Raw genomic sequence first — 24,770 nt, forward strand, 5'->3', positions numbered from 1 at the left:
AGTGAAATCACTTCGCTTATATGAGCTACTTGATTCAAATAAAAACAATATAAAACTTTTAGTACCCTTTTATTAAAAAGTTTAAAATATTTTAACGACTAGTTTCGACCATAGGTCATTTTCAAGTTAACATTTGAAATAAATTTTTAATTTGAAAAAGACCTATATGGTCGTTAAAATATTTAAAAGTTTTTAATAGAAGGGTACCCACTAAAAGTTTTCATATTTTTTTTATTCCTGAAAAGTACTATGTCAAATGCTTCATGATATCTCAAAAGCACAGAAATCAGCAAATAAAATAATTAAATAGCATAAGAGAATCAAATAATCAAAAACAATTAAAGAGCCACAGATAGATTGAAAAAATCCGAAATAATATTTATTGACTGAGTTTTTCATATGCATTTAATGTTTAACAATACATACTGCATATTACATTATTTTATCGTCTTTTATCTTTAGAGCTACTTTTTAAAAGTAAAATAATTTTAAAAAGTACTCAGATTTATATTTGTATTCATACATTTTTTTTAGTAGCATCAAAAATCACGCTTAATTTGAATTTTTAAACAGAATGTGAATGGTTCACTTGATAGAGGACTATAACAACATCTTTACACAAATAACAATAATACTATTGAATACTAGACTATATTTATGACTAGAAAAAATATTCCTACAATAAATTTATAATTTCAGTGATTTAATAATATTTAGTTGTAAAAAGCTTACCATCGAACATTCATATGATATTTATTTACATAATACATTTTTATGAACCATGTATTTTATGTTTTCTATTGTGATTATTATTCATACTTGTACACAAAGATAGAAAAGCATTGTTAAAACCTGGTTAAATTCATCAGTGAATTCATATCAAGTTATTTATTTGGTAAACTTGTTGGTCTGGTACGGAACATTGATGATTTCTTTCTGCAAGTTTGAACAATATCCTAAACTTGAAACTTGAAATCGCCAATTTCACTGTTGAGAAGCCAAATCCGTCCTCAAATTGCTCAAGTCCTATTTGAACAAACTGTAAATTATTCCCAATGTAAAGGCCCCAAATAGAAACATGCTCCATCAAGGTCCTGTGGAAATGTATCTCTATAGACATTATGCTCCATCAACAGTAAAATAATTTCATTGGCTACTTTCATTGGAAGTTGAGTTTTCAATGAAGTTATCAACTGATTTAATAGGAAGTTTTTGCTTATTTCAATAGAGTTCTCAGCTAATTTCAGTCGAGTTGTTAGATGACTACAGTTGGGTTTCTGCCGATTTCAGTTAATCTTGCCACCGCTAACCATCATTTCGGCAGCTGGTACCTCAGCTAAAGTGAGAATCACTTTATAATGACAGTGGAGAGATATGGGAGAACAGGGATGCCGAATCTCTGCCTTCTATGAAGTATAGCTGATAATGGTGAATATGATGTAATATGAACTGTACATTCTTGTTTAAAATGATCAATCAAGTTTGATTCATTAATAAAATATATATTGTTCAATGATTTAGGGCCATTTGCACAGTCAAAGCATTAACTGAATTTGATCAGCTGGTGACTTTAACTCAAAATGAGCCACATTAAATGGAACGATTCGTGGTATGGTTTTAATCCTGTTGAAAATGAAATTTAGTTTAAACTGCCACTGTGCAAACGGCACTCAATAAATTTTCATGATTGAGTTTGAATATTTTGTTAATTAATTATGTATCTAAATTGTTGAGAAACGATTCGACAACGTTGCGGAGCTAGAAAAGGATATTACTGTCAGCCTAGCAACACCAATATTGATCCATTATAAGGTGGAGCTCACTATAGCATCCCTCCGGGGTCACGCGAATCCGTGGCGCACCGCCTGATGCACGAGCAGGCGGTCGTGACGCTTGGCGCGGTAGGTGCACTGCGAGCACTTGAACTGGGGCGCCACGCCGCACTCGAGTCGCATGTGCCGCGACAGCGTCTTCTTGTAGCGGTAGACGCGCAGGCAGCGGGCGCACCAGTAACCCAGCACCTTGCCTGCAACCAGACCAGTGTTAGTAGGCCACACCCACCCAAGCCCGACCGCTCAAATAATTAGTAGCTGGAAGGTGTGATCAGTGGCAATAAGTAGTTATCAACTTGATTGGATTTGTTTTTGATCAAGTGAACAAAATTAAAAGTCGATAGGCAAGATTGATAGAACACATGTCTAAAATTATAAACGGAGTTATCAAGGGAAATACGTAGTTGAGAGGTTTTCAGAAACCTAGAGATAGGAAGGAACGCGTAGAAAATTAAATATGAAGTTATCCAGTGAAATAGTTAGTTATTGAAAGGTAGGATCGTGAAAGTATAAAGAAAACTGGATGAATAAATAAAATGAATTGTACAAATTTGATGAGATTATTTCAATATAATTCATTTTTTATTTATGCATTGTTTGTTTTTCAATGTGTGAAATAAATGAGTTGTTTGACATTGGGATCGAAAGAAGGTATAAAAACTAGATCAGCATATCAAGTGAATAAAATACAACTGTTAAAATTAGTTGGTAGCTTTCGACGTGCACAGAATACATAATAACTAGATAGGCTTGCCAATATAAGATTCAACTGGTAAAATTAGTTATTGACAATAAAATTAGTTATTAGTTATTGACAGGTCTGATTGACAAGTAATGAATGGTGAAAGAACTAAATGAAAACATCAAGTGAATTGAAAATAAATCTGTAATAAAGCTCCTATATTTGTAAATAGTAATATAGCTTCTAATAAGCTCCTTATTTGTAATGAGTTGTTGGGAATATTTTTAATCAACATGGAATGCTTAGAAACTACATAAACATATTAAGATATATAACTAAGTCTGATCAGAGTCAGACACTACCTCAAAGATCGAGCAGTAGTGTCAGCCATCTATTCCTTGATAGTGTTACTATACTTCATTGTGTCAGTTCTTTCCGTTTCAATTCGAGAATTTATGACATGAAGGACCTAGAATACACTCAAACAATAAATCATTATCATTCGATTCAGAAAATAAGGTATTTGAAGAGGTAGGCTACAATGATAGAAAAACATTAAAACATTCAAATTTATTATCAACCACATTAAATAAATAACAAATAACATAAGAAAAGAAATCACCCCTGAAAACCCCGAAGATCCCACAATAATTTATTTAGACATCGATAGAAACAATTCTAGTTCACCATGATCGATATGAGAGGTTGGCATTCATTTCAAACAATAAATCAATAATTGAACAAACACTAAACTAACCATGAAAATAAACTTAAAATCATTTTTGATCATCTTGAAGAAGGTATAATAGATAAAATGTATGAGTTTTCTTGATAATTTTAGAAAAAGTTTCATTTTTAAATGCCACAAACTAATAAAAAACTAATCAGAAATGATAGAAATAGTATTTTATGAATCACTTGAAGCACTTTTACAACGACATAGCACTCATGGGAACTAGTTGTGTTTTCATTGTAAAAGTGATTTGAGTGCAGTTCTTCAACTAGCAGTCTGTTCTGAATTTTTATTGATATTGTAGAAAATATTCTATTCTAATAAAATATCAAATATTCAATAACGTTATCAACATTATTCTAATAGGTATTATGAGGAATAAACTTCATTGATAAGTTGCAACATTTTCAAATAGAGATAGTCAAAAAACTAAGAAGCATTTTAACAATTCCAATGATCAGATAAAATATTACTAAATAGGTAATTTGACATCAAATGCAACACAAATTTGGCACATGCATAGGTAACTCTCATTTGAGTTGAGCAGAAATAATTTCTTAATTCATATAAATTCAACAAAATATATAATGTATACAATAAATTATCATGTTAATACATAGAATAAATTATGACTGATTTGGAACTAATATGTCCAATATTTTCATATCGTTCGTACACAGTACAATTATTGTCATAGTTATTAAAAGCATCAGAAAGATAAATATAGGATTTTATAAGTCAACTTGGTAGCTTTAATATCCGATTTTAGAAAGTGATAATCAATATTCATAAAAGATAGAATGAATTCTTATTTTGTCAGTGAAAATATCGGTTAGTTGGAGAATCACATCAAATAATTTTTCGTATTTAACAATGATTCTCTAATTTCAATAAGAATAAATTATAATGAATATCAGACTAGATTGTTGACCAGGGGTGAATGAGATTCATTGGATTCCATGGCAATTGAGTATCATTTTTTATCTACTGTCAGAGGCTGAGAATGAGGAATACATAGTGCAGAGCAAACAATAAAATAGAATATTGAGAATCATACATCACTATCAGTACCAATTTCATTCGAGTTGGTTAGAAATTATATTTTCTACAGGAAAAGTATAATAGAATAGAAAAATATAACAAGCTTCATTAGATGAAATTATTCTAAGAACAATGTAGCGTGTAGCCTACAAATGAAATACATTATATTTATATCCCAATATGGATGATCCCAGTTTACTATTTTAAAACCCCTTTATAAACAATCAAAATTTCAATCGAATCACATAAAAGAAAATTGATATTGAATCACAAAAATGCCAATCTGTCAAAAATTGAAATTCTTCAAACAACCTATCACACAATTTTTGAAGAGATTTAGGACTCTGATAACCGAAAGATTTACAAACTATTTTACCATGGAATTGATGATAATTGAATTTCAAATAAACTGTAATTATAAAATAAGAATGAGAGAAAGCTCTTCAAAATAGGTCAAGAGAGAAAAATTCAGTTTCATCAGATAGTACGGTACATTCAATTCAGTTTATTGAAATAACAATCCATCAATCCTGTTGTTGACCAGATATTTTCTTGTTTATTAAATCATTCGTGCCATGTTCACCAGGATCAATACAGTTCAACCTTCCATCAGACGTGTTTTCCTGACCAGCGCCTCCCAGCTGATTCCTACTATTTATGTTATCGCAGCTTGATGTTTGCTCAGCCTCGCTTCGCTGACTGGCAATCGCCACCCGGTTTCCACTGTTATTGTTGCCATCATTGCTCCTCGGTTGCTGCACGATGATCTGCGGCTGCGTGCTAAGGCAGGCCGCATGGAAAGACAGAAAGTGTCGCTGCAGACTGGTCTTGTGTTTGGCCTGGAACTTGCACTGCGAACACGAGTAAACCGGGTCTTTGCCGCACTCATGCTTCAGGTGCCGCTCGAGACTCTGCCGCCATTTGTACGAGCGTCCACAGAAATTGCACTGCGGCTGCGTGCTAAGGCAGGCCGCATGGAAAGACTCAAAGTGTCGCTGCAGACTGGTCTTGTGTTTGGCCTGGAACTTGCACTGCAAACACGAGTAAACCGGGTCTTTGCCGCACTCATGCTTCAGGTGCCGCTCGAGACTCTGCCGCCATTTGTACGAGCGTCCACAGGAATTGCACTGGAATTTTTCCATTTCGGGCAGGAATTGGTGGCGGCGATCCACTGGTTTCGCCTGTTTTGGCTTGTCGGGGTAAATGACTCTGGAAGGCGGATCGCAGCTCAGTAACAACATCTTGCTCAATTCATCATTGTCCTTTGGGAGGATAACTGTGAATAAAGAATGTCATAATCAAGCACAACATATTAAACAGATAAGTTACTACACAAATCAATCAAGATAAAACGACCTTGGAATCTATCTAAAATACTAATGAATTTAAAGAGTACGACCACAGAATCTTTAGTTATCGATTGATACTTAAATTCTGGAGATATTCATGAATTTGTGAGGAAAAACTTTATTCTTTTGAAATTCGAGAAGGAAAACGTTTTGGATGAATGATGCCTTCATTATTGATGATTGAATGAATCTAATGGATAAGTTATGTATTTCTAATTTTACAGCAGTAACTTTATAATTAATATAATTATGATAAATTTTAATTGGATAAATGTGATAATTGCAATGACAAGACACAACAACAACAACAACATACCAGTGATGAAAGAATCATTATCAGTTGATGAGAACCTCTGAAAATCTGAGATGATGTTAAGACTAATATGGGGGTAGTATTTCTCTTCAAAATTATAATTAAAAGGTGTGGTAAGTACAATTTTAATAAGATGAACACTCTCAACATTTATTAATAGTATATTACCTTTTTCCACAAATTTCAATGAGAATGAAAAATGAATGAGTATCGTTTCTCAGGCAACTTTAAAAATAAATTATAACTTGAAGTTTCAAGAACAAGAAAATAAATAAAAAATATCACTGATTGCTTGGCTAGGCTTCTCAGGCTACTTAAAAAAATACAACATAAAAGTGTCAAGTAAAAAAGTATATTATGAGTGCTTGGCTAGGGTGTATTAATTAAAAATTTACTAATATAGATAAATAGAAAATGATAAAAATCCCTTGATAAGTAGATATTTTATGTTGGTAGACGGTGGTTGCATTTTCGAAACTACTGTAGGCCTGGTAACTTCTAGAGCTCTAGTACTTTATTGGAGTTTTATGAAGCAGGCCCTTCAATTCAATTGCGAATAATTTGTGAAACTTCTATTGGTGATCAGTGACCTTGTAGTAACCTCATAAGTTAGTTACATAAATATCAATCACAATTTGATTGCTAAACATTGTTGAAAGATTAACATTATAGATCAGTTTCATCTCCGGTTACAATCATTAATCGCAGAACGAACTTCGAAACACAACATTTGTGTAACTAAAAACTATCAATTTTTTCAATAATAAATAACTTTAAAAATATTATTGATAGTTTGAGCACTAGCACTCCCACTCCCGCCTTCCATAGGAAACAAGTTGAGATCGCGATGCACCAATCTTATATGCTGTAGACATTTATCCCTGTAATAGAACTTGTGCCTGCAGATTGGACAAGAGTAGTTGGGCTCTTTTCCGCACTCCACCGTCATGTGCCTTTTCATAGTGCCTTTCGATTTGTACTCTTTGCCGCACTTTTCACAAAAATACATTCCACATGATGAGTCGCTTTCACTCCTTGCTAATAATTGTTTTTTCATGTTGCGTACTGTAAAAAACAAAGTAAACATTTCAAACTACGATTTTCAATTATGAGAATTAATTAAAAAAATACATTGTTGAATATCATAGAAAAAAATACAGTATGTTTGATACTGTAAATAATCTGAATTCTGTGGAAAAGAAAATCAATAGTAGTTCATACTATAGGTTTACTGTATCCTTCATTAGAAACGTTAATTTAAAAAAATTAATCAAAATTCTGATGTGATGTGTTGAAATTTCAAGTAGGCCTACAATAAATTGATCGAAAGGTATTATTAATGTTACAAGGTAGTCAACAGGCAGACCGAAGGGGAGTAGAATGAAATCATCCATAGCTTAGAACTTCCGTTCAATAAAATTAATGCTTCATCTTTACAATGACAGCTTCTAGGCATGTATCCAGTATAATAGAATTGATTTCACAATAATATGATGGATGAATAGTATCTATAGCTGTTAGCCAAGGACTATCAAATGAAAACTCCAAATAATTATAACAATTTATAAAACCAATCTTGCCACACAGTGCATAATATTACAACAATTCATTAAAATATTGAACACAACTCAATCGATAACTAATTAATAATATTTCCAAAAAAGATTAAAACAAAGCATAAAATGAAAGTGTTATTCTCATAACAATAAACTCTATAATAAAATAACATTGGATTAAACCCATTTCTAAAGCTATAATACTCAAGTTAACCATTGATTCAAGAAACGTTTACTATGCGATATTATTGCAAAATTTTAACTTGAGGTAGTCCCATTGTAAAATCCTATTTCTATACTAGGTTCAAAATCTACAACTAATTAACAGCAACAGCACTCATAAAAGTCGAAACATTCAGCTTAGAATATCATTATTTTGAAAAACGGCAGTCGATGTTTGATCTTCAATAAAAATGATCAAAACTTGAGGTCTTGAGAAAGATCAACACTAAAAACGCCTTTCTTGATTGAGAAACTCACCAAAATTCCACTCAATTAAATTGAATGTGTTTGTAAAATATCACCAGATTATAGATTAATAAATCTAATCAATTTTCTAAAAATCAAGAATCATTTTCCTCATAATATAAACAGAAATATTTTATAACATCAACAATCTAATTTTGTAATTACGAAAAACCAAATCATGGAAACTATGGATTTGTTTTAGAAAAGTAGTGTAATGTAAGAGAAAGGCTAGCTCACATGGACGTGGCTAGTACAACGAACGAACTATGGTGAGATCAACTTCAAACTGCCAGCGTACCTTATCGATAACAACCATGCTATGCTTCTCATCAAACTAATTCTCACAGTTTGATGTAAATCTCACTATAGTCTGTATGATCATATTTCCATCATATCAGGACTATGTTCTATGAACAAATTAACACTATATTGAATAAACACATTTTGCTAGCTCCTTATTTTCATTTGCTATGGAGAAGGCGTGGGGCCAAGGAGAGCAGATCGCAAAATGGAGTAATGCATGTCACATCTGTCCAGTTGGTGCTTCATCAAAGCCAGTCGAGTCTCAAAGTTCAGTCCACAGTCTCCGCAGTTGTACAGGAATGCCCCACCACCACCACTGTCCTCGTTCAACCATATTGTTTCAGTTTCATACACATTCCAATCTTCGGCTGCAAAAGATAAGCAGATGTTGTAAAGCACTACAGTTACATTAACTTTGAATTGGATGCATTAATCTTACAGTATTTATAAAAAAACGCTGATGGTGAACCTCACTACAGAAACCAACACTATCTAGAGCATTTTATGAAGCATCATTTGTTTAAAAATTCCGGTGTATAGGAGATGAGATTTAGGAGAATCTACATTAGGAAGATTAAGGACAGTGTAATTAACTATTTCAAGAACTGTTTCACCAAGCAAACCAAGTTCAGAGAACCAATCAGTACGATTCTGATACAAGGTTCAACTGTTTAACGATTCTGATATTTGATAATTATCAGCCTATTAAACGGAAACCCAAATTAAATGCTGTAAATCACCCCGAAGACTTCTGCTACTGCAAATATTGACAACAGGGTTAACAGCTAGATTGAAATTCTATGGAAGCTACTATCCAAAAATTAATTTCCAGTCCGGGAATCGAACCCGGTACCTCCTAATTGCTAGTCAGATATGCTTACCCTTACACTAAACTGACAATCTCTGGGTTGCCATTGTCATTTTATATGAAGCCATAGCGGCCAGCCAATCTACAGATGAAAATTAAATGAGAAATTGCATTTATTCAAATGTTAATTAATGAATAATTATTATTAAATTAAAATCCATATTAATTATGGAATTTGAATCGAAGCCTGGGGTTCGATTCCCGGGCTGGCAAATAATTTTTGGATAGTAGCTCTCATCGAATTTTCATCTAGATGTTAACCCGGTTGTCAATATTTGCAGTAGCAGATGTCCTCGGGGTGATTTACAGCATTTAATCTGGATTTTTGTTTAATAATAATTATTTATTAATTAGCAATTATTCATTAATTAGCATTATAAATGCAACTTCTCATTAATTTCCATCGATTCTGATATTGTTTATCGATGGTTTCGCTCATGCATTATTGAGAATAATATGGTGATACTTCACTTGTCAAGTCATTGAATAGAATTTTATTTGACAGCTTGAAGATTGATGATAAATTAATGTGTATAAATAATAAATAAATGGTGAGTAACCTTTGTTGTATTAGCCTATAATAGCTTTTCAAAAAACATTTCTATGTATAGTATATCGTTTTGAATCTTTTTTTTTTTTTTGCTGAAGGTGATGCCCACATGAGCTCTGAGCTTGTGCGTGGCTAATGAGGCGGATGATAATAGGTGGGTTCCGAAACACCGGGTAGCGATTTTTCAACTTGAAATAAGTAAACTCTTCATTTGTAGAGCTTTAATCAAATAAAATTGAACATGACTTTCTACTAGTAACGGATCAACAACATTTGATATTTATGAATGAATCAATGACAACGAAAACATATGGTTTATCATATCATTCTACCCGGCTAGATTTTCGTGTTATCTTAGGGGCAAGATGACGGAGCGACACAGTGGACTCTTGTCCATCAGGGCGACGAATGTGAGCATACTCTGGGTTTGCCTCAATCAATTCAACTTCTTCTACTGATGAATCTTGCTTTGAATTTCGGTTCATTTTCTTCAGCCAAACTGGTCCTGGGCTCATTAGCCAAGATGGTAGTGACTGTCCATTTGTTGAGGATCTCATGTGTAGGAACATTCGTTCATGAGGGGTGCAATTTGTTGTAGTACACAAAAGAGATCGAATAGAGTGAAGTGCATCAGGCAACACTTCCTCCCATCGATTTGAATCAAGTCCTCGTGATCTTAGAGCTAGTGTTATTGCTTTCCATATAATTCCATTATATCGCTCTACTTGACCATTCCCTCTCGGATTGTAAGGCGTTGATCTACTAGTTGCTATCCCTTTTGAGCCAAGAAAGCTCTTCAACTCAGTTGACATGAAGGATGTTCCTCTGTCTGTGTGAATATAGCTTGGAAGGCCAAACATTGATATTAATGAGACCAGGCAATTTATGACTGTTCTCGCAGTCATGTCTGGACAAGGAAATACAAAAGGGAATCTTGAGTACTCATCAACCATCACCAGTAGGTATTTATTTCTTGTTTTTGATTGTACGGGTCCTTTGAAGTCCATATTAATTCGTTCAAAAGGTTTTGTTGCCTTTATGAGATTTCCTTTTGTCTTCATATACTGTGGTTTTATTTCAAAGCAATTGCACAATTGGAGCAAATTTTCCTTACATCATCTACAGTATAGGGGAGATTTTTCATTCTGAGCCAGTGGTAGAAACGAGTTACACCAGGGTGACAAAGTTCATCATGGTATTTTGCCAAAGCTGAGTTCAATGTTGAACAACCAGCTGTAATACATATACGAGAGAGTGCATCAGCTGGTGCATTTTCTTTTCCAGGTCTGTAGACTATGTTGAATTTGTATTCAGATAATTCTAGGCGCCACCTTTGTATCTTTTCATTTTTTATTTTTCTATTGTGTTGAGTGCCAAACATGAATGTGACTGATTTTTGGTCAGTGATCAAAGTGAATTGTTTTCGTAGTAAATAGTGTCTCCATTTTCTTATAGACTCCACAATGGCATAGGCTTCTTTCTCAACAGCTGAATGCCTGGTTTCACTTTGGGACAAAGTTCGTGAGAAAAAGGCTACTGGTCGAGAATTTTGTGTTAATGTTGCACCAATTGCAAAATCTGATGCATCTGTCTCAATTATGAATGGTAAAATAGCATTTTCATCAACAAAGAGCAGTACCGCGGAAGCAATTTCATTTTTCAACAATTCCAAAGTTTCCATCTGATCTTGAGATAGAGGGAATTTCTGTATGTGGACAAGGGGGTGAATCTTTTGAGAAAAGTTTTTAATCCATCGGGAGTAATGAGCCAGTAATCCCATGAGTCGTTTCATTTCTTTAGCATTTCTTGGGGGTGGAAAGTTCATGAGTGGTGCAAGGCGTTCTGGGTCAGGTTTAATTTCTCCATGTTTTATCTCATACCCAAGGAACTTCAATGATTTTTTTGAAAATTTACATTTTTCTTCATTTATAGTCAAGCCATACAATTCAATTACTTGTTGAAATTTCTTAAGATTTCTGTCATGTTCTTCTTGATCTGAACCGCAAATGACAACATCATCCAAATAGGCAAAGCAGTCGTTCAAATTCTCTCTTTCTATAAGTCCGTTTATTGTACGTTGGAAGGCAGCTACTCCATTGGTTACTCCGAATGGTATTCGTTTGAACTGATAAAGTTTTCGGCCTACTTCAAAGGCAGTGTAATGTCGTTCATTCTCAAGAATCGGTATTTGATGGTAAGCTGACTTTAAATCTACAGTACTAAAAAAGTTGTACTTGGCAATTGTGTTAACAAGATCTTCGATCAATGGGAGAGGGTATGCGTCTAAATTTGTGAATTTATTAATAGTCTGTGAATAGTCTATGACCATTCGTTTCTTCTGTCCATTGGTTACAATGAAAGGCTGGGCACGCCAACTGGACTGGCTTTCCTCAATTATTCCTTCTGTAAGGAGGCGATTGACCTCATTCTTCATGAATTCATAGTCATCTTGTGGGTGTCTTGTGGATCGGGTAGTTATTGGGTGGCAATCGGGAGTCAAGTCATTGAAAAGGGAACATGGTTTTATCATGGCCTCCACCAAGAGGCAATCTTTCAAGGGTGGTGTGGTTGTAGAATTATTATCTATTACAAGAGGCTGTTTATAACCATTGAATGCTAAACTTATTGTAGAGTGATTCATCAAAAAACCGTGACCAAGTATCACATTGCAACAGCATTCTTTTAATACCAAGAGTTTAATATTGTTGTATTCATTTCCTTTGTACACAATATTGCTATAAACACATGCTTTTGTAGCGGTGTTATGTTGAACAGATGCAAATCTTATAAAACAAGAATCTGATGCAGTTTTAAATTTATTTGTTTTTGCAAATTTTTCATCAATAAAACTGGCAACACTTCCGGTATCAATAAGAGCTGGTGTATTTATTCCATTCACCGAAACAATAATTGTAGCTTTAGAAAGATTACTGGCTATACCAGCTGCAGTAATAGTTGACGTAGTTAGTTTTTCTTTGAGCGTTTTACTTTTACACACATGGGAAAAGTGTCCAATTCGGGAACATTTATGACAAGTCTTTCCTATTGCAGGACATTCTTGAGAATTTGAGTGTTTTTTATATCCGCAACGTTGGCATTGAACGGATTTCTCTACAATTGCCTGTCGATTTTGGGTTACAGCATTAACATCTGAGAAAGATTCACTCAAGCTTATGTTTTTATTTTCTTCAACAGAGTTTGTATAACAAGTACTTTTAAAGGAGTCGGCATATGTTTTTGCGGATTCAAGAACACGTGCTTGGGAAACGGTTTCTTGTAGACTCAAATCTCCTTGTTGAAAAAGTTTCTCTTTAATTTCAATAGAACATAACCCTGAAACAAGAGCATCTCTAATATGCTCGTTTTTGTTTTCTTCGGCTGACACTCTAGTGAAGTTACATGATAAGCTTAATCTTTTTAGTTCAGAATAGTAGTGATCAATGGACTCACCTATTTGTTGTTTTGCATTAGCAAGGCAGTATCGTGCATAAATTTCGTTCTTCGGTTTAACGAACATATCTTCCAACATGGATATAGTTTCTTCATATGAAGTATAGCTTTCCACAATTTCGTATAAAGCAGGTGATAAGAAGTTTACCAATATTTTCATTTTGTCTTTGGTTGTCGTTCCTTCTAAGAAATTTTCGAACGTCTTTTTCCAATGTTTCCACTCTCTCTCTGCCGTAGGCGAATCTGGGTCGATAGATAATTCCTTTGGCTTGAGAAACTTGTCAATATGTGATTCCATCTTATCTTCTTCGTAGTTACGGTTTTCAATCGTTTTTGTCTTTTTCTTTGTCGGCATTTTTATTTGATTAAATTGAAATAAGTAAACTCTTCATTTGTAGAGCTTTAATCAAATAAAATTGAACATGACTTTCTACTAGTAACGGATCAACAACATTTGATATTTATGAATGAATCAATGACAACGAAAACATATGGTTTATCATATCACAACTCATGAGTCATATTCAGAGGAATTGTATCGAATGGTCACCCTTCCAACGTGCGTAACAGGCGAATGATTCTTAACTTATCCAAGTGATAGCTTACCAGCGGACCACTGAGTCAGACCGCTTATCTCTTATCTTATCCGTTCACTTATCCTTATCACTTTCCGTAACTTATCCGTTACATTAAGTACATTTGCATACGGATAGTCCAGAATCTAGGTGATCAAGTTCAAAATAAATATTTATATTTTATGATATTAATTAAGATTGAACTCAAAAGAAATCATGGTACTAATTGTATTGAACAATTCATTAAACACTCTATTCATTAAACTACATTATTATAGTTTGTTACTTTGAATTTTAATTCAAAGCAATTACATTTACAACTTTATTTTCGATGAGGAATAGAAAAAAACATAAAATGTGAAGTTAATCTCAATAGTAAGTAGAAGTAATAAGATTCTTTGAATAATATAATTTTATTATAGAATGAAATCAGTGCAACGATTGATTTTTCTCCATCTGTCTGCGGCAGTGTGCTTTCGCCTTCAATCTACAAACCTAGAGTGTTCAGTTAGAAATTGAATATAGCTAAACCTAAATAGAAAAAGACAAACAGAAATGTGATGTGCTTACCTTTGGCTTTGTTAAGAAGAACTTGATGAATTACGCAGACTAATAGTCAAGACACTGAAACTTTCATGGAATCAATTCTGTTTCATTTGGTCATTCTAGTTTAAACAGAACATAAGTTAATTTTACAGAATGAATGTATGCCTATACTGAGTAATGTATACATAGCATAGAATTTCATAAATGAATAACAATGTATTGTTCAATCCTCTTTTAATCACCATAAATTCTTCAAAAATAATTTCTAAAAACAAATTGAACAATATTGTAGCGGTGATTCAATCAATCGAAAACAGTATAAAAATATACATCAACTATACAAGTGATTTCTAACAATGAAGAAATCCAATAATTTTAAAATTATACAATAAAACAATTCATATTGTCATACTTAAACGTTATATCTAGTATATATTATTATCAGTTATACACCATGCTATAAAATTTCAAGTTTACAATTTTATACACACATAAGTCACAATTAAAAAAATGATCATAGTGGAAAGATTTAACATTCAAAAAACCATGTCACTTCATTATTTTCCAAACACTAATGATTAAATTAAGTAATGAGTTTTATTAATAAAACTCAGTGAATAAGATAATGAGCGTTTAAATCGAATAGGAAAATAATAATTTCCAATATTAGATATTTTACAAATAAACTATCAAAACTATTTTCTTTGAAACTTCATGAACTGTTAGCAATTTCATTGAGGTAGATAAGGAAGATACTAAATTTTATCAGTATTTGATTATTTTTTAGTTAGAGTTTCTCATAATTTTCTTTCTTTGCAAAGTGTTTATTAAAAACTTCTAAGTTGTATTATCAAGACTGTATGAAGCTCACGAATAAAGATATTATTACCTATGACCAGGAGATTATCAAATCTATAAAACACATTGTTTCATCATTACAATTAATTGGATTATCTATTATCTTCGATTTGTAAATGATATTATTACTGCATCATGAATGATAAGGAACTTTTCTATAAATAAATTATATTATTACTGTATCATGAATGATAAGGAACTTTTCTATAAATAAATGATAGGTAGGCCTAATTACATAAATACCTGAGAACATTGACAATATTCTAAGTCATAATTGTATTACATACTAATTAGCCCGAACATTAAAAATTATATTTAGAAGACATGTCAACATAAATATTATAATACTTAACCTTAGCAAAATTAAAGACTAATTTACAGTTCAAATGTAAAAAGTATCAGTAAAAAGGACAAAAATATTATTCTAGACTAAAATTATGCCCTTAAAATGAGTATAAATTCTACTTTAAATATAAATGAATAATAATAATATATGGTGAATGGGTATATGGTACAGTTCCATTGTTGCATTTTGTACTGGGCAAGTCTGAGCACAGGCTACGGTAGACTAAACGTAAAACGACTAAAAGTAGAGAGCAATTGGAACTAAAGAATATGACTGTTTCCTATTGAATTTTCTTGTAAGCTTTTTGGGATGACCCTTGAATTAAGTAATAGAGTATATAAATTATAAGTAGTATGAATCAAAACTACTGAGTTTGTGCAATTGGGGATGAGAGTCTTGAAAAAGAGCAAAGAAATTTTTCTAAATAAGGAGCATGGATGACTTATTAATTGCTTTGACAAAAGTTTCATGGTTTTCCATTCACTGATCAATATCCTATTCAACTTCACGTTGAAATATGTATATTACGAGATACAATAAATGCATATTCAAAAAGGGGAAGGATAGTGACACTGTTTCTTCATGAAAACTCATAAGTTCTCTTCTAAGAGATGAGTTCCCTTCCAAAATACAACAGTTTTCCTGAGAAGTATGCAAGGAAAGCTGAAAATTTCATTTTCCAATGCTAATAATTGGTGAAACCTAATTGATCATTAATTGTGGAATTTTTGCTTAGCTGATCTAATAAGGGTTAACTAATTGATATTAGACATCTATTTAATAATGTTACTCTGTTGCTGAACTCAAGTTTTTCTTTTTATTGATGACACGAGGATTGCCTTAAAATTTAATTAATAATCATCAGTATAATTTGTAACATAAATAAATAGATGTAAGAAGTGATGTATTAGTTTACTTCATTGTTAATTCTTCGTATTTACAATAACTATTCGCGTTTATTATTTGTGTTCATAAGTTTTTATTATTCTGTCACGAAGAATAATATTATTTGAACACAACTATAAGAAAGCACCATTAAATCTACACCCAATCAAAAATAACAAAACAATTATTATGAGACAAAAGTTACGACGTGAACTAAGACAAAACTAATACTTGTTTATTATGAATATTTCAAGAAATTTTTAAAAATTCTAATTACGAAATAGAAGAAGTTTGGGCAATGAACTGTTTTCCATTTTCTGAATATTTTAATTGTTGACCGAGCGAAGTGAGGTCTAAGATTCAAGTCGACGGTTTGGCATTTCTCTTAATGTTTAAATGTTTGAATGTTTAAATGTTTATATGTTGCGCATTTACGGCGAAACGCGGTAATAGATTTTCATGAAATTTGACAGGTATGTTCCTTTTTTAATTGCGCGTCGACGTATATACAAGGTTTTTGGAAATTTTGCATTTCAAGGATAATATAGAAGTCGACGGTTTGGCATTTCTCTTAATGTTTAAATGTTTGAATGTTTAAATGTTTATATGTTGCGCATTTACGGCGATACGCGGTAATAGATTTTCATGAAATTTGACAGGTGTGTTCCTTTTTTAATTGCGCGTCGACGTATATACAAGGTTTTTGGAAATTTTGCATTTCAAGGATAATATAAAAGGAAAAAGGAGCCTCCTTCATACACCAATATTAGAGTAGGAATCGGACTATAGAATTATTCATCATAAATCAGCTGACAAGTGATTACACAGATGTGTGGAGAAGCCAGTCTATTGCTGTATTTCCATAAGGTCTATAGTTTCAATCAGGTACTTGTGGATGAGAATACTGCGTGAGGTCTACTGTTCACAGAACTACTAGTTTGCTTCATTCAAGAGATTAATAAAGTAATCTTTATATTTTTGTTCTAAGAGTTAAAGTTCTTGTGTTGGACAAAGTAAATGAACTAAGACAAAACTAAAGAGGGCAGTCCTTATTACTATAATTATTTTCAAGTTTCTTGTATCGGACAATTTGGGTGCTTAATCTAAGACAAACCGAACGCAACTAGTTGTTTAAACTACGTTCATTTCCACTTCATTTGAGACAAACTACGTGTATGTTCATTTCCAGTTTTCTTGTTTCGGAAACTAAGACAAACCTAAGGCGATCAGTACTGTATTTAGAACTATGTTCTAGTTCTAACTATTAAACTTACTCAACTATTTAAAGCTTATTTAGCAGTTTCGTAAGGCGACCAGTTCATTTCACTATGCTTGTTTTTGACATGCATGTGCAAACTCTTCTTCCACTTGGTCTTGTGCGGACAGAACGGACAGCAGATGGTCGGCTGCACACCACAGCTGTTCTGCAAGTGCACCTTCAAGTTCCACTTCCACTTGAAGATGCGGCCACACTGGTCGCAGGGGTAGCAGCCAGGCTGGCGTGAGGCCGGCTGCAGGCTGTACTTCTCCAACCACTCCTGATCCGACGGTCGAGCGCCGCCGCCCATCCACAAGTGCTTGTCTGAAATCATAGGCGGTAGGCGACGATTAGCCAAACTATGCATGAATAACTAACTACTTAACACTATACATACTACTTTGCACCCACATCTCGAAATTGTGTAGTGTATGTTATGTAGGCTACAGGTGGCCCAAAGTCGCACTACCCAAGAGGCGAATTCACCTCAACGTTAGTAGACAGAAGGTTGATCACTCACAGATGTAAGATTCAGAGTGCTGGGGGAACGCCAGCGTGACGTCATGTGTAGTAAAGAAGTGATGAGTAACCACACTGAGCATACAGTTTATTCACTGTAGCTTCAACTGAATCTTCGTTAAATCCCCTTAAGATTGACCTAGAACTTAAAAATTATCTGTACTTATAGCAAATGAATCACCGATTATGATGATGTTGTTAAATATACCAATTTTATACCAATACGAATAAAATGAAGTTGATAGTTTTTCAAGAATCTAAAAACATAACGTGAATGTTAATAAGCTGGAAAAGCGTTAGTAGACATCGTTATACTATTATAATTTCAGATTAATCCATAAAACAATCTTGATAAACCAATGCATTGCAATAAACCGATCCCGATAAATCCGTTGCAATCTCTATACTTATAAAAGGCTAAGCCCTGACAGACTGAAATCACACCACAGCCCAAACTACTGAGCCTAAAAACTTGAAATTTCGCACGATTGTTTATGGAAGCCTGAAAACATCCACTAAGAGAGGATTTTCAGAAATTTGCCCCCCTGAGGGAGCTAGGCCCCCCCCCAAAATTTTGTACTTTTTAACCGCTCATTGCACAGCAAAGTCATGAGGAACTTTTTTGTTTAGCTACGAAAAAAAATTAGATCTATGCAGAAAAATTTCGATCAGGAGCACTGGGGGTCCAGGAGAGGGCATTTTTCGAAAATTTTGATGTAAAATCACACTACAGCTCAAACTAATTGTCTACAGACTTGAAACTTTGCACAAATATTCTTCAAACATGCTAGACGCGCACTAAGAACGGATTTTGAGATATATTGCCTCTAAGGGTTTCAAAGGATGAAAAAGGATCCTATTAAGTAAGGTTATGAACATGGTAAGGTGAGTGCCATAAGGAAATGAAATAATTTATTTATTGACATGTGATATTCTAACATATGTTGTAATCATTGGAAATAACAAAATAATATGATAGAAATTCAAAAAAGAACATCTGTTCTGTTATTGCTTTCTACCTGATTCCACTCAACCTCAATAATATTGTTCTGATAGTTGATAAATATGTTTGATATTATTATTAATTTAATAAAAGTATTGTTTTGATAATCAATATTTTTTCACAAACTCTGTATAATAATATGGCGAATGTGAAACAGCTGCATCAAAGAAATTATGACAACAACATAATATGTTTACGAAAACCATAGTTTTGAACTTCATTTTCCTGATGCAATGTATAGGCCCAATGTATGGATTATTAATTTTTTAGCTAGAACAGTTTTTGAGACTGCTAAATAAACGTCTACAGTTTTATCAATGCTGTATCGGCAATACAAAAACGCATGCAGTTAATATGTCTTTAAATAAAGGTGTTGACATTCACATGAATTAATTATTCTCTACCATTTTTATTTTATTACAATTTCAAAATTATTCGAGCCATGGTAGAATTATTGACTCACTGTAGAGTCTGTCGAAAATGAAAAATGAGATTTGTGGGTTGTCAAAACTCCCCCTGAAAGGGAAACTATTCAACTTATCCTATCGTTTAGTAAATTAACAATGATTTCTGCGTTGAATAACATGTTTCTTGCCAACAAGAATCGAACTCTCTGAATGGAGGTAGAATGATAGGTTGACAACTTTCAGTTCTGTTGTTTTAACATTTTTTTAAATCACTTTCAAAAAGTTCATGTAGTACCTACTATTGTGTTCGAGAAACTTCTGGGGCTATCATAGTTTCACAACTATTCTGTTCCACACTCCTATCTCTTGCAGTCGTTAACCATATCTATAATAAAATAAAGAGTTGGCTTATACACGTACGGGATAGGAAAATTATGTTTGACGCATTATCACGTCTGAACTACTAGACTAATCAACTTGAAATTTTGCATATAGGCTAGATTCTTAATTAACCAAGGATGGTTATAGGTCTATTTTCAACTCTTCAAAATTTCATTACGTCAAGTTATCAGATTATCAATTTTGAAAATAGATCCTTGCGAAGCACGGGTTCCTGCTAGTGCATTCATATAAATGCAGCGGAAACATGCTGGTATCGAGCATATGTTCTACAACTGTACTACGAAAATAAAAATATCTCATTCCCGAAATTCACAAGCTGACGTATGGTGAAACTAAAATATAAACACGACCTAGAAGATGATGAAACCTTAAGGGTTTGAAATGTTGGGTTAGAAGGTTAGGTTTTTGCTTTTAAATGGCAAAACATTTGAATTATTCAATGTTTTAATAATTATCGTAAAGCAGAAACAGAAAGATTGCATGTTAGAACATGTTTTTGTTATATAATTTTACTATACCCAGTATGATTTTCAAGAATGCGATATTTTGCCTACTTTGTACTACAGCCTACGTCACGGCTGCAGTTCCCCGACTCCAGTTGCATGTCAACTTAAATACAACAGCCCCCTGTGGGCTGGGGGAGCTTTGAATCAAACATCGGAATCAAGAATCTGTTGAAACCAGAATTCACCCACATCGTAGGAGGCGACTAAAAGGGGCCCCTTTCCAAAGCCCTTCTTCCAAAACCCTTCTACTCCTTCTTAGCATGCTTTGGAACTGTTTCATTTCTAGAAATGAAAATTTCACCCCCTACATTGAAGCTGCTATAACAATGAAAGGAAAACATGGAATAGTGAAATAATAAATCATTTCAAAGAGAATTCAATGCTCTACAAATCTACAGTAAGCATCAGTTTTTATGATGCATTGTTGGAGAATTATAAGCCCTGAAAGAGCAAAACATTGGAAAAAACCTGTTATTTCAACAATTACACATCTTCAAGAGCGAATATCTCGGGAACTGTTGGGAATATCACAAAATTCCACTGGACATAAAGAGTAGAGAATTTATCAAGCTTCATTTTTGAATTGTTAGTTATGTCGGTTGAACGCATTGTTCTCAAGATATGAGCGTGGAAACAAAACGCTGAGAAATGCAACTTTTAAACCACCCTCATCCCCTTAGCACATGAGTTAGGAATGGAGACTTTTGATATGTTCTCCTCCTAACTAGTCTCAACAGAGCTGCAAAGTCAAGAATTTTGTTTAAAATATTCCCTATGTCAATTGGTCTATTGTTGCAAAAATGGAGATTTCACACTCAACACTAAAGCTGTTGCAAAAGGTGTAGGGAAATTCGTAAAAGCGTGAAATTATACATCAGATTGAAGAGAATTTAATGCCTTCTAAGCTCATGATCAGCATGAATTTTTCTCGTCGATTTTTAAAAAGTTATAAGAAAAAAATAGAAATACAAAAATAGGAAAAAAATTAGTGGCATACGTGTTTTTTCAAAAATGTCACACCTTCAAGAGCGGATATCTCGGAAAGTAGAGGAGATATAAAAAAAGTTGTAAAATGAATATTGTAAGAAATTATGTAAGCTTCAATTTGTTATATTACAGTCAAGTCCTTAGGATACATAGTTTTTGAGTTTTATGCGAGAAACCAAAAAATGGTACCTTCAAACCACCCTCACGACCTTATCACAGGGGTGGGGACTTTTGATATGTTTACCTCCTTACTACCCGAAACAGAAATGCGGGGTCAAAAATTGTATTCCCAACTTTTCCCTCTATACCCTTTTTTGAGCATTCATTGCCTCGACTAATAGATGAGTGACTAACCTTCTGTCTAGCAACTTTAGATTCACCTCAGTTTCACCATAGAGTAGAGTACTATCCCATCGTTCATGTTCCTATTTTCTAAGTTAACTCAAACTGATAGTCCCAGTAGTTCTTTTTCGTAAAGATATGTGACGCTGGTAGTCTCTCATACTGTGTCGTTCTTACACTCTCGCCCGACCAAAACAGTAGTCGACAGAAATCGGCTCAAGTTGACAAAAAATCGGCTTGAAATTTGACACATAAACGACCTACACATTAGATTTCTTCTTGTGCTATCCTTTCTCTATGGTGAAACTGATATGAATCTACCTCTTGGGTAGTGTGACTCTGGACCACCTGTACATAACATACATTAGAAAAAAATTGTTAGAATGCAGAGATAAAAGAGCAAAGTGCAAAGATTTTGCTATATTTTCTATATGGTTTCGCCTTGTTTGTATTATCAAGGTGAATTTACCACAAAATATTACAAATGAAAAGGTACTTCAATAAAAAGTTCAGCTTACACCAATATTTATTTAGTATAACTTGTTCAGGGAGCCGAGATACGATGTTACCGCCTGTGAGAGTGGATCTTGAAGCACAAGACCGAGTCACAGTACTTGGAGAGTAGGAAATTAATATTAAACTGAATAGTCAAAGCACATGATTCAGAGTGAATGAAGGCACTGTGAAATGGTATTTTCGAGTCCAACAACCAACTGATGATATGAATCATCATTTTTATACTGACACAAGCTTGATGTTAATTTTAATTGTTCTCTCCTTTCAATGAGTAAACTATAGTCTTGTTTCACATAACAATACATTTGAACCTTTGTAAAAGCTGTACGACGGACTTTGTTCTATTCTATTAGTGGGTAGTGACTTCTGAGTCATGCTGTATATTGAGATTGGAGTTAAAATGATAGCAATCGACTTGACCTCGATCAACCGTCACTCTCTGTTATCTGATTTTCATGAACACTCTCTAATGAATAGAACTTCAAAATTATATCCATCAAAATTCGGGGGAAGAGGAGTTTTTGGATGTGCTCGTTCCTTCCCCAATCATTTTTAAAAATTGTATATTTTTGAATCAATGACACAGTTATTATTATTGCATATATGACTCAATAAATATCAATAAAAATCAAGAAATGTAAAATGAATTCATTCAAATTTTGAATAGATAATAATAAGCTCATGATTTGGAAATTGGTGAAATTTTTCCGTGATGAGATCTTGTGATTTAGATGATTGAATAATTTTCTAGAAAATTAGAAAGTATATTGAATTTTCAAGTGTATGTCTATATAACTAACTATTATTCCGGCTTTCAAATTCACATCCATAAATATAAATTTATGTTGAAATTGATTAATTTTTATCGTGATAGTAGTAGAATATTACTTTGACGTTTATAATTTCAATTCATTCCATTTCAATCAGTATTTATTGATTTAGAATTCGAATTTATATGGCATAAAATATAAATGAAATATAGAATATTTCATAATATACTATACTATATAAATTTAAGAGGAATTGATTGATTATCGAAATGCCAGTAAGAATATGTTACTCTTAATTGACAATCTCAATATTATTGTATTGTGAAGTTGAAAGATAAATGAGAACAGGAAAATACTCACTATGAGGACAGAAGTTAATGTTTGTTTCCCTCCTCACAACGTTGGGTACGGTATGGTATGAAAAAGTAGAAATAATATTATTAGACTTGCTTTCCATTCATACACTGAAATAATAAATTGCTTTAGAATATATAAAGCCATCGAAGAGAGAGGCTAAATGATAAATGCATTCACTTACAGAACTCAAAAATAATTAATTTATTTGGCACATACATTTTATTGATGGAGAGCTAGAGGAAAATTGATTTTGAAAAATAACAGTAAAATACAGAACAATAAGCTATCTTTTATACAAATGTTTATACTGATCTAAATAGAAAATATAAAGGTCTATGCTTCTACTGATCGGATTAGAAGATATAAGAATAATGGAATAAACAAGTATATTATTATATTTACAATATCGTGAATATGTTAAAAATACCCTATTCTGAAATAAATATGTCTTCATGTAATAATATTAATTTAAAATGATAAATTATTGAATTTGAAATAAACTAATTGATATTCATTATGGTATTCTAATTTTCCAATTTAGAATTTCAGTATCGCACATAAATATCCAGTATTCAATATAATAATAGAATTGCCGCTATCCATTATTAGCCTACTATATATCTGCGGATCAAAAAATCGGTACAGTTTTTCGTGGGGGTTTTCCCAGTAAATATACTGTTTTTGAATTCCTTAAATTATTATTTAAACTTTTTATGTAGATAGAATAAATAATTAAAGTTGGATTCCCATATATTAGTATCATTGAACATGATAGACAGACAAAATATATTTATTATTAAAAAATGCACTTTAAAAAGTAGAAATCTTATGTACTCATGATCGGCATAGTTAAAATATAAATCGTATTTGTCATTGGTGGAATATTGCCACTCATCCAAGTCGAGCGAGTATGATTAGCCCAATTGGAACATATTAGAATAATATTCTCACTGTCCAGGACAGTTTCACTGACAGCTCCAATAAGGAACTTGGAAAAATAAAATTTCAATTGAATTAAAATTGCTAAAATTTTGAAATCGAATCAAATCATAACAAATTGAAAAGAAGTTCGAAATAGAGAAAAAATGGTTAGATAACAAAGCATAGAAGCGCATAGAATTATAAGCATGGAAGCACACATTGAAACTTCAGTAATTTGAACTAAATACTAATAATTATTGTATTCGAGCATATAAGTTTCCTGAGACAAGAGTATATTACACTTGAAGATGAATAACAAATATTTCATGTTCTAAGCAGAATTTTTCCCACAATACTGTAAGCTTGAAATCAATGAGACTTGACTTGTAATACGAGTATAACTGTAGAATAAAGACTAAATTTGACT

The 24,770-nt window shown here is 32.9% G+C and overlaps 2 protein-coding genes across 3 annotated transcripts in view; both read right to left on the reverse strand.

Annotated features, from left to right (window-relative positions):
• Window positions 1-353: 353 nt before the first annotated feature.
• LOC111045279 (zinc finger protein 2-like) lies at window positions 354-16,792 on the reverse strand. Of its 2 annotated transcripts, XM_039428673.1 has the most exons (4): window positions 14,291-16,792; window positions 8,273-8,645; window positions 6,770-7,015; window positions 354-5,564 (listed from the first exon to the last, which is right to left on the reverse strand). In XM_039428673.1, exons 3-4 carry the CDS (start codon window positions 7,005-7,007, stop codon window positions 4,813-4,815), a joined length of 990 nt encoding a protein of 329 aa, XP_039284607.1. In that variant the 5' UTR covers window positions 7,008-7,015; window positions 8,273-8,645; window positions 14,291-16,792; the 3' UTR covers window positions 354-4,812. The 2 variants fall into 2 exon arrangements, with proteins under 2 accessions (XP_039284607.1, XP_039284608.1); XM_039428674.1 differs by lacking the exon at window positions 14,291-16,792 and having other exon boundaries at window positions 8,273-9,975.
• Window positions 16,793-17,253: 461 nt separating this feature from the next.
• The window catches only part of LOC111045285 (longitudinals lacking protein, isoforms A/B/D/L), a 111,954-nt gene continuing 104,437 nt past the window's right edge, over window positions 17,254-24,770 (reverse strand). The window contains exon 5 of the mRNA XM_039428658.1: window positions 17,254-17,937. Coding sequence (XP_039284592.1) covers window positions 17,645-17,937 — 293 coding nt within the window. The 3' untranslated portion in view covers window positions 17,254-17,644. The remainder of the gene's footprint in view (window positions 17,938-24,770) is intronic.

The sequence above is a fragment of the Nilaparvata lugens genome, chromosome 5 (genome assembly GCF_014356525.2).
Source record: "Nilaparvata lugens isolate BPH chromosome 5, ASM1435652v1, whole genome shotgun sequence".
NCBI classification, from domain to species: domain Eukaryota; kingdom Metazoa; phylum Arthropoda; class Insecta; order Hemiptera; family Delphacidae; genus Nilaparvata; species Nilaparvata lugens.